Source organism: Barbatula barbatula (genome assembly GCF_947034865.1).
Source record: "Barbatula barbatula genome assembly, chromosome: 20".
NCBI classification, from domain to species: Eukaryota; Metazoa; Chordata; class Actinopteri; order Cypriniformes; family Nemacheilidae; genus Barbatula; species Barbatula barbatula.
The window spans coordinates 17,955,002-17,967,228 of record NC_136783.1 but is presented as its reverse complement, the minus strand read 5'-3'; the positions used below and the strand labels follow the sequence as shown (position 1 = coordinate 17,967,228).

The window sequence follows — 12,227 nt, the reverse complement described above, 5'->3', positions numbered from 1 at the left end:
CAACTTTGGAAAATTTTAAATTTTGCTCTTTATTCTGTATTATTAAAGATGCATTTACATTTTTGTATGCAGGATTTATCGGTGCGTTTCAGAGTATAAAGTAAAGCTCAGGCAAAACATTACAGAAAAAGAACACATGTGCAGCTTGGTTACAAAGCCCAGAAGAATAACAAACTATTACCAGAGATTATCAACAAATATCAATAACTGATAAAATAGCAGTCGATGTATGCTTTATTTCCTCTGAGCTTCTTTCTCATATTAAAATAAAACCCATATTCCCTGATACACTGGGATTTGCCTTTCTTCCATATAATTAGGGTTCAAGCACGATCATTTTTGCCCATCACTGTACACTAGAGTTATTGTTAACTGTACTGTACACTATATATAGTCATTTTCCTTCTTATAAGCTGTTGATACATTACATTTCATATATTTGTTTATTATAAATAAAATAATCAGGTTCAACTGTTTATTAGTTTAAATGATCATTTTGTTTTTGTGTGATTGCGCCATGCCAAATCAGTTTCTTGTGCCAGATTATTGATAAATACAAAAACACAACACATAGTGCACATAATGTGTAAAACCCGACATTTTCTGTCTTTTGTTTCATCTCATTCCCATCAATGGAGAACATAAACAGTATGTCAAAGGTCCTTCCAACACACAAATGGGTTATTCCTTTACCGTTTGGGAGCAATCATTATTTTAGCAGTTTTGTTTAGTATCACAGAAATAACACACTTCACCCTTGAAGCATTTGTAAAAAATCATGTGTATTAACTTCAGTAAGACTATTTTGGAGGTATAAAACCCCATTCACAGGGTGCTTGTACATCTAGAGAATCAGAGAAACACGTTTGTCCCCTAAACATGTTGAACTTGGAATGTCACCTAACTAGAAGCATAAACCATCTTAAAGCTATGTTGTGAGAAACTTCACCCTCTACTCATAAGAGGAAATGTTAAGGCCAACTCAAATATTCCATTAAAGGTACGGTTCACCCCAAATAAAAATGTGGTTGTCAATTATTTACCATCATGCTATTCCAAACCCGAGTTAATTTGCTCTGTCTCACACAATATTTGTCTCAGTTACCATACACGTGTGTAGGAAACAGCAGCATCGACATTCATCAATATTTCAATGGGTTTGAGACAACATGAGGCCAAATAAATGCTGACAATTTTACCGCTTTGAGTTGAAACAGTGGCAGGTCTAGTACATAAATAAAACGCAGACGCTATGAAGTTTCCGTTCAGATTTAGCAGCGTTCTGTGAAGGTTCATTAGATTGTTAGTGCTAATTCTACTTTCTAGCTTAAAATCAACCCTACTACATTTTATAATGCGACACAATCTCAGCTTTAAAGGGATAGTTTCCCCAGAAACGAACATTCTGTCAGAAGATATTTTGAAGAATGTTGGTTACCAAATGTTCACTTCTTAAGTACGAACAAAGCCAATATAACTCAATGGGTACCGCCTATATCTCCAAAATATCTTCTTTTGTATTATGCAGAAGAAAAAAGTCATGATGAGTAAATAATGACTGAATTTTCGTTTTCATGGCTGAACTATCCCTCAGTTTCATCCTGAAGGACAAGGAAGACAAACCTTCTCGATTATAATGATACTGCATCTCCAAGCATGCTTTAGCTTCTTGATTAATTCATTTGTTTGTAATCTGTTCATTAATTTACTAATTTGTTCATTCGTTTGTTCAAGTATGACAGCACAAGTTGCTCTTCAGACAGTCTGGGCTCAGTGATTTACTAGTGTTTCTGTTGGTCAACTTAAGGCCCAAACCAAATCAGTAAGTTAAGGGACTGAGTATGAACAGACGATCTTCCTCCTTTCTGATCCACTTCAGCAGTTTAGGGACCGTAGATACAGCCAGTGCTTTTGTTCCCAGAGGACTGAAGCAGAGGTAGAGCTCAAAGCCACTTGTTACCTACAGAAGACGAGGATTTGATGAAACAATCGATTAGAAAACAATAGTGACATCACTATTTGAAAAAAAGCATTTATTTGTCTATTTAAAGAAACAGCTCTCCCAAAAATCAAGTATGAATATCTCATCTTCATGTACTATTACAAAAATGAATAAATTATAAAACTTGTTTGTGGATTCAAAAGTACCCTAAATCATCATCATGTGTAAATGGCAACTTAATTGTGCAATTCATTTTTTATACACAAACAAAATCTCGGAATGCTATCAATAAATCCCAGTCTATTGCACTATACATGAGGCTCACCAGGGCATAAAGGTTTTCAGTTTCTCTACAGCAGTACATGTAGCGCAGGGGGCGTGTGGGGTGATGCAGGCAGCTATGCAGGTTCTGGTACAATCCTATCAGCCTCTCTTGATCCTCTTCTGCCTGGTACGGCACTGGAAGGTCAGGGCTACAGGAAAGAACATAGGAAAGCATATTGAAAGGTTAAATGAAGCAATGCCTGTTTACAAGACTGCTGAGACGAAAACTGAGAAAAAAAGAGACTTTGATAAAACTTCCATATTCTTATGCATCCTTGTATATATATATAAATATATTTTGAGAAATGTCAATGGAAGTCAATGGGGTCCATTGTTGTATAGTTATGCAACATTATTCAAAATATATGTTGGGCTCTGCAGAAGAAAGTCATACAGGTTGGAATGATGAGTAAATGATGAAAGAATCTCATTTTCTTTATGCGATAACATTCCAATTAATTGTGACTTTTTGTACCATAAAACAGTTTTGATGATTTTTGTTGGTGTCATAGGGTTTCAGTTGATTACTTGGGTAACTATTTTTATATTTTTAACAGGGTTGTATAAAAATCATGACCTTTTCTGTTCATGATAAAGACCATCTCTCGTACCTTGTGTAGAGCCCAGAGCTTTTTGATTTGTAGACAAAGTGCCGCAGCTCAGGGATGCCGACTTGAGAGACGGGATAACTTGGCCTGCTCAGCGCCTCCTGCAGGGCTTGATAGGCACTGCGTTTGCGCAACCGCTCAAGGAACTTCTTCTTGCAATCTGAGAGGTTAAAGAAATCCTCACGGTCAGTCGACACCAGAATCAGACAGAGATCCGAGGCCGGCTCCAGATAGGAAATATGGGCATGGAAGAACCCTGCTGGGTTGAACTTGGGCAGACATATGGGCGTCCATCCCTCACCCGCTCTAAAAGAGGACGAGGATCCAACCAGGTTAAAGAGCAAGTGCAAGTCCATGTGGTGCAGAAATTGGTCCTTTTTGCGCACTAGCGTAACCAGTCTGTTTCCTGCTAGCAGGATGGAGAACACTAGGTTCTTGGATTTAGCGGCCTGCAAGCCGGAGGAGACCATGTCACGGGCCGAACCGGCTAGGGGAAGGCACATCACAGCGCTCAGCAGCAGGCCTGGATCCCGATCCAGGAGCCGCAGGAGGTTGTCGGTGAGGTGTTCGGACCCGGCCAGCAGGCGACGGAGGTCATAGCTTTGCCTGTGCTGAAAGACGTGGTTGAGCTGCGTGAGGGTAAGCAGGCTCACAATCTGGAAGTAGACATACTGAAGTTCTCGCGTCAGCTCGCGGTCTGAGCAGCTTGTGCGGGAGACTCCGACCAGGATGAGGGGACTCTTGCGCAAGAACACCACCCTGTAGCCATCTGAAAAGTACATTGAAATAAAACAACGTTTCCAATTTCCAAACTTTGAATTGAGACTAAAAACCTAACAAATACATCAACTGCATCTCACCTGCATGAATGGAGCGAATGATGTTCTTTTTATCTTCCACGAAGGACATAAGCAACATCATGACTCCCATGATGCTGGAGAGCGCCTCCTCTGTGCCGTAGCGAGTGTAGATGGGTTTTCCCGCCTCGCTCAGCACGAACAAATGCTTCCTGTGACTTCGCCATTTTTCGCTCGTCACGTCCTCGTCTTTCACCTTGTTGCTGCTCTGCACCTGCTTCGTCGCCTCCTCCCGTTCAGGCTCTGAGCTTCCTTCCCGCTCTTCCTCACCTTCTTTGAGAACCTCTTCCTGGGCATTCCTCGTCTCAACTTCATCAGATGCCGCCAGGGAGGAGCCGCCAGTCTCTGCTGACCTGTCAATAGTGTTGGGTTCACTTTCAGTAGTCAGGTCCTCAAAAGACTGGGCATGAACAAACATGGGACCCTCTTGACCAGCACCTGTTAAGGCAAGCGAGACACATGAGCGAAGGTGAGAGACTGACAGAGACACAAATACAGTTTAGATAAAGCACTGAATCCACATTAGATTCCATTCTTTTAAATATTCAGTATATTTCAGGTGAGCATAAACATATAAAAGCATAAAATCACTTACAAATGTAGCAACTGGAATTATGATTGAAAGATATACTGCATGATATTAATGGAAATACTTGCAACCTGTCTTTGCTGAGACAAAACCTCAACTTCTGTATGAAACCATTTTTGGTACCACGGTGTTATTAGTTTACATTAGGCATTAGCAAACATTAGCCAAAAATGTATCATTTCATTTTTCAGCATTTATTAATGTTAGTTTGTGGTGTTAACAGTGACAACGTCTAATTTTAATAATGTATTATTAAAAGCTTAAATTAACATGAATTATTATTAATAAATGCTGTAGAAGTATTGTTCATTGTTAGTTCATCTTAACTAATGTATTAACTAATTGTTAGTAAATAGCACCTTATTTAAAGTGTTAACGTTTTTTTTATTTTATACATTTTGCCTATGCAACATTACAATACAAATTATTACATTACTATAATAGAGAACTTTATTATTAGGCTACGATTTTATACATTTTAGAATAACAGTAATGACTTTAAAATTATTAAATGGTACAGATGTAGGTACGTCTCCTTGCATGACTAAGCAATAAGAAGTGATTTGTTGGCAAGATTATGAGCCATAAATGTCCCGTAAATTATGATAACAATTATTGCAGCCCCTTTTAATTTTTAAAGTAAATCCATAATATAATTCCAGACAAACCACACACAGTTTGTATTTAAGCTACACACATCTGTATGATTGAGTGTTTACTGAAACCCACCTGGCTCTGTCCCCTCCACCAGGCCAGGGGTCGGACTGTCCGACCGATCTTTTTGGAGTCGATCTGCCGGTGCCAGGTTGCCATTTTTAACCTCCCAACATGCACCCTTATTATGGACATCTGCTGCCATTCTGAATCATTGGGCAAAGACAAAACCAAGCAGAAGAAAGGGCACACAGTGTCTTTCCAGACTGTGCCAGGGACGAGCTTCACTGCATGAGCCCTACAGAAACAGAACGGTAAATGATGGCTAACTGTTATTAGCCTGACCTGAAAAAACTACAGCAGAATTAATTGTTTTAACCAGGAACTGAAACTAAAGCCTGTGGTGTGAAATAAAGGCCAACAGAAACAGTTCACAGTTGTAAGAAAAGTAATCGCATGTAAATAAACACTTAGCTCAATCTGTTGGAAATGAAAGGAAAGGGAAAGTTTTGCACACACAAAACGTTCATGTTGGTGAATTTGATAACTAGTGTCCAAACTGGTCAGCTAACGCACTAGCCACAATGCTAGTCCATTACAAACTGTTGAAATTAAACATCTGTTCCGGCTAACTTCACGTCTTACAGATGATATCCTTAAGGTTTATATTCCCAATAAGACAATTACATGTTTGCTATACCTTAAACAGTCCTCATCCAAATCAAAGTACGGTGACTTCCCTCAGGTCAAAAATCAACTCAATCTGTCAAACGGTTCATCGAGTGAATCAATGGAAATGTAGTTTCGGCAATCCCTAAAATGAAGTTCTTTGAAATGTAAATACGTTCCCCATCTCAGCGTCACCCGTATCCAGTTTTGTCAAAATATGTGAACAACCTTAAAAACACCGTCAACGTACCCTTTTCTTGTAGTTTATTAGACGTTTAACAGAAATCGATACTGTCGTAAGTTTCTCGCGCGAAGTCGCACGTTTATGACGCAGAATCAGGGGCGGAGTCATTACGTTTGAACTAAGCGCGGCGCTTCGCCGTACAAGTGATCTTCAAGTATAAACATGAATTTGGGGTTTTATTAAGGATTTTTGTGGGCATAAAACATCTCGACCGTTTACATATCAACTGGGTAAGTAGAAACAGCGTGTGGAAATATAATTCGAATAACTGGTAGTTGGCTCAGAGGTCCATTATCTTTTGCACGTCAAAAATAAACAATACAAAAACGAAATGATTTGACCTGAATGTGTATACCTAACACAGTTCGTATTTGTAGATCAACGATGCCCATTCGAGCATACTGCACCATCTGTTCGGATTTCTTCGATAACACCAGAGACGTGGCTGCAATTCACTGTGGTCACACTTTTCATTATGCCTGGTGAGTGTGGACCTTTTTGTTCGTGTGCTTTATTGATAACATATCATTTTCTATCTCTTTGAGTTGTTTTTTAACATTAACAAAATCTGTTACATGAAATCATGGTGATGGCTGGTTGATTATCAATGTGTTAAACATATAAGCAACAGTTAGTTCAGAATCCAGCTGCCAGAGTTCTTACCAGGTCCAGAAAATAAGAAAACATGAAAATGGTTATCAACCCTTCACTGGCTACACATTAAGACCTTAAAGTTATTTTAATCACTTACAAAGCCTTAATTGGTTTAGCCCCTACCTACATAACAGAGCTTCTATCACACTACAAGCCATCACGCTCTCCAAGACAGTGGTCTCCAACGTGGTGCCCGTGGGTAGCCCGCATGAACTCTGTAAGGTGCCCGCTAAACACGGGGCTCGCCAATAATGCTCAAGACAGCTGACAAATCTGTGACTATACTGAACAGCCAAGTGCTACACCATCATGAAAGGTTATTATTAGCAAGTGTTATAAGCTTTAATATCTGAAAGAAAACTGAATTTGGTTCTGTGAGTGTAAAAATAAGGCATCGCATGTTTAAAGTTCGAAAGTATGTTATCAACAAGTAGCCCTCTAGAGGATTTTAGATATTTTGGTAGCCCTCGCTTACAAAAAAGGTTGGAGACCCCTGCTCTAAGATCTCAAAACTCAGGAATTTTGATAACACCTAGAATAACTAAATCCAAGGGGGTCGAGCTTTCTCATACGTAGCACTGAGAAAGCCGTCCCGACACCACTCGAGGATCAGACACACTGGCCCAATTTAAATCTGGATTAAAGATCTTTTCAGCAAAGCATTTACTTAAATGCAAAATATGCTAAATAAATGACCGGGAAGCTGCATTTATTTGATATTATTTACTAGAATAATTGAACTTATTATATGAAACACTATATGTAGTGTGTTTTACCTTTTATGTGTTTTAAGGTTTCTTTTTTCCCCGTAAAGCTGCTTTGGAACAATGCACATTGTGAAAAGCGCTATATAAATGTAATTGGATTGAATAAATAAAGCTTGTTAATGACACATAACGTTACATTTTTTACAAAAAATAGTCTTCTTCAATGGTTCCAGTCGGCTCCAAGCAAAACCTGCCCGCAATGCAGAAAACAGGTAAACCATATGATTGATTTGTGATTTTTGTATTGATTTGTTCTTCCAAGTAGTAAAAAAAAGTCGGCACACAAGAGCTCAAAAATATTAAAAATGCTTTATTATTTAAAAACCTTTCGCATGGCCTACTTGGATTTACTTTCTTGGTCATTTGAGATTGATGTGTGTGTTTTTGTCCTCTCATTGATTTCTTCTCCAAAATTATTAAATGAAGACCTTCAACTACATTGAAACCCTAATCCACTCTGTTTTCAGGTCAGCACAAGACACATCATCAACAAGCTCTTCTTTGACATAGCCCCAGAGGATGATGCTATTTCGGTAGACCCAGAAAGTTTACAGGTGATAAACCCCTCCCATTTCTTCTATTATGTTCTATTCAAACTTCCCTTAAAATGTGAAATTGACTGTGTTTTATTGTTTTGATTTCAGAATGACATGGCCAGAATGAAAGCAATGCTGTGTGAAAAAGGTAAAACAGAAACATCTTCATTTCACATATACAACCTAAGTATTTGTGATGCTTGATATATACTGACTTTATCAGTTTCGGCCATTTTAAAGGAGGCTAATAATGCAATATCTTCCATTAAATTTTGGCTTTTAATGAAATATAATGTTTTGATTGAGGATTTCGCTTGTAGCATATACATAGGAGCTTTACAGTAAATAGTACTTTTATTTAAAGAAACAGACAAGCCTTATTGAATTAAAAGGGACACTTCTATGTCAGTGCACCCCTATATTCACACTGCAATATTTTCTAACTGCACTGTCTAATTGTACAATGTGTACTGTTTTGTATTTCAGAGAAAGAATGGAGGGATAAGCAGAAGTCTGTAGACACTCTAAAAGAGACAATTGAGAGGCAGAAGAAAGACCTGGACAAACTCAGGAAAGACATTGGAGACAAAGAGATGTTATGTTCTGTTCTACGGGTATGTCAATTTCAGCTTCTATATAAAAAAAAAATCTGTTAGCCCAAGCTCTTGAATGCACTAGACAAACTCATACATACAATATCAATCGCTAATGTTGTCTATTGTGTGAAATCTTTAGAAACAGATGAATTTCTTGGAGAGTCAGAAGAATGAAGGCCAGGCAGCCAAGGAAGAAACCAAACGTCTCCGAGTCAAAATGAAGACCTATGAGAGGTACATCATCATGTGCCTTCGACAGGATTTTGTCTTTTTATGTGTGTGTGACTGGTTGTTATAAATGGTGTGTTTAGTTTGTTCACATGTTTTGTGTGATTCTGTCCGGTAGTTTAGATGTGGTCTTACAGGGTCAGAGGTCAGAGGTGGAGGCCATGATCACAGACATGGGTGTTGGTCAGTCGGCAGTTGAGCAGCTGTCTATATACTGCATCTCCCTTAAAAAGTAAGATCCCCGGTTTCATTGCTGTATGTTTCATTGCTGTATTTAATTTCCAACCTCATAGGATTCACTTCCTCTAACCTATTCAAATTTGAATACTGATACACTCAAATACCATTAGTTCCTTGTTTAGTTCCTAGGAACATGAATTGATTGTTTGTTGATGTTTATATAAGTTTGTTGTCGGTCATGCTGGATAGAAGCAGTTGATAGATTGACGTAAATGTAATATTCAAAGACAGCAGACAGAACCTTTATTCACACGTGTCTTTTTCCACAGGGAATATGACAACCTGAAGGGAAATCTGAAGTCATCAAATGAGATGTGTGAGAAGTTAAAAAGGGAACTGATCTCCACCAATTGCAAGGTTCACGTGGTCCCTGTTTCTGAAAATGTCGATTGAAAATCGATTTGAGACTTTATTATTTATTTGTATCTCTTCTTTTTATGGCAGTTGCAGAAAGCCACATCAGAATCAAGCCGAGCAAATGATGACATGAGGGCCCTTCAGAAAGATTTGTCCAATGCAGACAAAGAGATCACTGTTAGATTTTAAATTTATGCTAACAAAAAAAAGCATTATCACACTGTTTCTCTTGACTGCATTTTCAATTCCTGATCTAATTATGAATGTTTTGACAGAGCTTAAAGAAGAAAGTAGAAATTCTTCAGCGGACGTTAAGCACTCCCACCCGTACAAATGAAGCCATAAGCAGACTTGTGTTTGAAAGGTAAGAATCTTTAACTCTGGTTTCCGTTTTACTCTTGAATCTAACCCTTGGCTAAAAACTATGTACTAAGGTCCAGGAGAATCAATATTTTGTTCATTTTTGTTGTTCAGCCCTGCCCCTTTAGAGTTGAAGCATCCAAGTCACGGTCAGCTTTCAGACTCTCAGGAAATCGACCTGAACCTGACCTTCGACATCAACACACCTGAACAGGTGGAGAAGAAACCAATTCAGGTCCCATCTAAAAAGATGCGTCTCGACCCATCAGCGTGAGTTTTTACGCTGTACTGTTATTTTTTTTATATTATTCATCTGATTCTTATACATTTTAACTTGTTGTTTACATACAGATCCTCATCAACTAACTCTGAAAATACTCTCGGACGTAACGTAAGTACTAAATACCGATCTTTGAGAGCACTGTATTGGATTTTGTTGAAGGAGTAATGTGTCCATGTATGTTTCTCGCAGAATGCTCGAGTCAAAGATGATGATGTGATGGGTCCCATGCTAAGGAACTCTCTGCTCTTTAGAAAGAATGCATTTGGAAGCATGCTGGACCCAAGCAAATTTGGCACTGTGAGATTTTTCAAGTTTTTTCATTTCATTTTTAATCTCCTTGCAAAAAACACATCGTCACAGAAAACATGCGTTGTTGCTCTATTTATCAGGTAAGGACCGGATATGACGGACTTGGAGGGAGAGCTAAATTCATCCAGCCTGTATCCTTATGCTCTGAGAATTATTATATTGCAGAGGTTATTGAAGTTGTTTCAGGAATTCATCATCTTGTAAGACTCTTTCTCTGTAGTAATATTTCTTTAACTGCAGTACACCAGTCTCCTTTGTCTGAAATTCGTCCACTTGCCATGAAGCCTAAGAGGAAGAAGGTATCCAGGCCTGTTACAAGCAAACCCACATCCACCTTGACCACTCTGGACAGTTTCTTGGAGTAAGACGTTTCCTTTTTTTAGAAAGGACCCATGAAACTTCATAGATTATTGTGTGAGAGACATTTCCAATACAAGATGCTGTTGTGCTTGGGAAGCCACAAGCTTTTAACTTGTATCTTGATTTCAATATCATGTGCTATTTTGTATATTTGTGTGTCATTGTTTTTGTAAGCTCTTCTTTGTCAGCCACCAGGTAGTGAGTGCATTAAGGTTTGTCTTAGAAAATCAATTAAGCCTTTTTATTTATTAGCATCCATGACATTGGCATTGCAAAATGAGCTTTTGTGTTAGTGGAGATTGAAGCATCTTTATGCATAGAGCATAGCCATTTCCTTTGTTTTTGCCTTATTTGATTTTCCCGTAATGAACTAACTTTTTTGTGTTTTTTGTATGTTTTGCAATGTGTTTTGTCTCTGTATAGGTGTACATAATATGATATTAGCAATAAACATGTTTTTACTGGTTTTGACTGCTTCATCTTGTGTCATTTATTTAGTAATAGATAAAGCAAGATACATTAAAGCAAAGAAAAACGTTTCTTGATTATAAGCATCTTGACAACATGCGGAAGCAAGTAAAAGCAATTTTGACTGAGGTGGGGCTGATTTTAAAACTGGCGAGAAATTTATGTTCACTGTTATAGCCAGGAGGGGGAGCCAAGATTGTGTTTATTTGTTGAACATAAGGGAGACTTGCTATTTGCTCCGATCTATTTAAATAATATTTAATCGATAATAGAAGAAAACATTGATAAATAGAGTAATTTTTTTAATAATAAAATAAATCAATAAACATAAAAATAATAATTGCATAACAATGCATTGTTTTTATGTAAATATATTAATTAAAACCACTGACAATAAAATTTTTCTATTCCTGCTTTCACAAAATGATAATTTTTCCTTTCAGTATTTCTTGTTATTAATGTAAAGCTGAAGCCTAAAGGTCACAGTAATGATGCAGTGATGTCCTGTAGAGAATCATTTCAATCTCATCTGTAGTTCTGGCACTCCAACATCATTACATGCCCTTACGCCTCTTGTGTAGCCTCGAGGTGAAATAGGCTTGTATGTTGGTGGACAACCTACTGAATGATGTTCATATTTGCGAAGGATTTTATTATACAGAAGCTCATGGGATTTATTCACGGAATACAAAGGGAATCTCTTTTTGATGGCATAATTACAGACTCTGAAAGCCTCCCGACGTAATTGTGTCACAGAGGTTATTTTGTCTCAAAGCCTCTTGTGGTGCTGAGGACCCATCATTCTGTTTGAGGCACACAACAGATAGCATTGACACTCTCTCTCTCTCTCTCTCTCTCTCTCTCTCTCTCTCTCAAAAACCAAGCTTTATTTCCAAAAAAGATCCTTTTGAGCTAAATTAATGAAATGCATTTCCAGACTCATGGTCTGTAATTGTTTTCACTAGGTTAATAAAGCTATGGGAGATAAGATACGGGGTCTTTTTATGGACCACAAGGCTCATGGGAGAGCAGATCTGGCAGGAAGCGACGCATGTGAACCAGTCTCTCTCTCTCTCTCTCTCTCTCTCTCTCTCTCTCTCTCTCTCTCAAAAAAACAAGCTTTATTTCCAAAAAAGATCCTTTTGAGCTAAATTAATGAAATGCATTTCCAGACTCATGGTC

At 38.1% G+C, this 12,227-nt stretch overlaps 2 protein-coding genes across 6 annotated transcripts; one reads left to right on the top strand and one right to left on the bottom strand.

Annotated features, from left to right (window-relative positions):
* On the bottom strand, positions 1-6,018 carry mon1a (MON1 secretory trafficking family member A). 4 transcript variants are annotated; one of them, XM_079483314.1, is made up of 7 exons: positions 5,894-5,941; positions 5,675-5,788; positions 5,050-5,272; positions 3,735-4,169; positions 2,878-3,643; positions 2,268-2,415; positions 1-1,960 (listed from the first exon to the last, which is right to left on the bottom strand). In XM_079483314.1, exons 3-7 carry the CDS (start codon positions 5,177-5,179, stop codon positions 1,820-1,822), a joined length of 1,620 nt encoding a protein of 539 aa, XP_079339440.1. In that variant the 5' UTR covers positions 5,180-5,272; positions 5,675-5,788; positions 5,894-5,941; the 3' UTR covers positions 1-1,819. The 4 variants fall into 4 exon arrangements, with proteins under 4 accessions (XP_079339440.1, XP_079339441.1, XP_079339439.1 ...); XM_079483315.1 differs by having other exon boundaries at positions 5,675-5,737; XM_079483313.1 differs by lacking the exon at positions 5,675-5,788 and having other exon boundaries at positions 5,894-6,018.
* On the top strand, positions 5,949-11,043 carry traip (TRAF-interacting protein). 2 transcript variants are annotated; one of them, XM_079483316.1, is made up of 16 exons: positions 5,949-6,117; positions 6,265-6,369; positions 7,463-7,520; positions 7,776-7,862; positions 7,953-7,992; positions 8,331-8,458; positions 8,580-8,674; positions 8,787-8,900; positions 9,178-9,265; positions 9,353-9,442; positions 9,541-9,629; positions 9,740-9,895; positions 9,977-10,016; positions 10,098-10,205; positions 10,298-10,348; positions 10,466-11,043. In XM_079483316.1, exons 2-16 carry the CDS (start codon positions 6,272-6,274, stop codon positions 10,580-10,582), a joined length of 1,359 nt encoding a protein of 452 aa, XP_079339442.1. In that variant the 5' UTR covers positions 5,949-6,117; positions 6,265-6,271; the 3' UTR covers positions 10,583-11,043. The 2 variants fall into 2 exon arrangements, with proteins under 2 accessions (XP_079339442.1, XP_079339443.1); XM_079483317.1 differs by having other exon boundaries at positions 5,988-6,117; positions 6,252-6,369.
* Positions 11,044-12,227: the final 1,184 nt, after the last annotated feature.

Excerpts from the sequence above, each read along its gene's own strand:
- mon1a (XM_079483313.1), bottom strand. The coding sequence starts at position 5,179 with ATGGCAGCAGATGTCCATAATAAGGGTGCATGTTGGGAGGTTAAAAAT. Across the intron at positions 4,170-5,049 it reads GGTGGAGGGGACAGAGCCAG|GTGCTGGTCAAGAGGGTCCC; the intron begins GTGGGTTTCAGT and ends TTGCCTTAACAG. Across the intron at positions 3,644-3,734 it reads CATTCGCTCCATTCATGCAG|ATGGCTACAGGGTGGTGTTC; the intron begins GTGAGATGCAGT and ends TGTACTTTTCAG.
- traip (XM_079483316.1), top strand. The coding sequence starts at position 6,272 with ATGCCCATTCGAGCATACTGCACCATCTGTTCGGATTTCTTCGATAAC. Across the intron at positions 7,993-8,330 it reads AGCAATGCTGTGTGAAAAAG|AGAAAGAATGGAGGGATAAG; the intron begins GTAAAACAGAAA and ends TTTGTATTTCAG. Across the intron at positions 10,206-10,297 it reads ACCCAAGCAAATTTGGCACT|GTAAGGACCGGATATGACGG; the intron begins GTGAGATTTTTC and ends TCTATTTATCAG.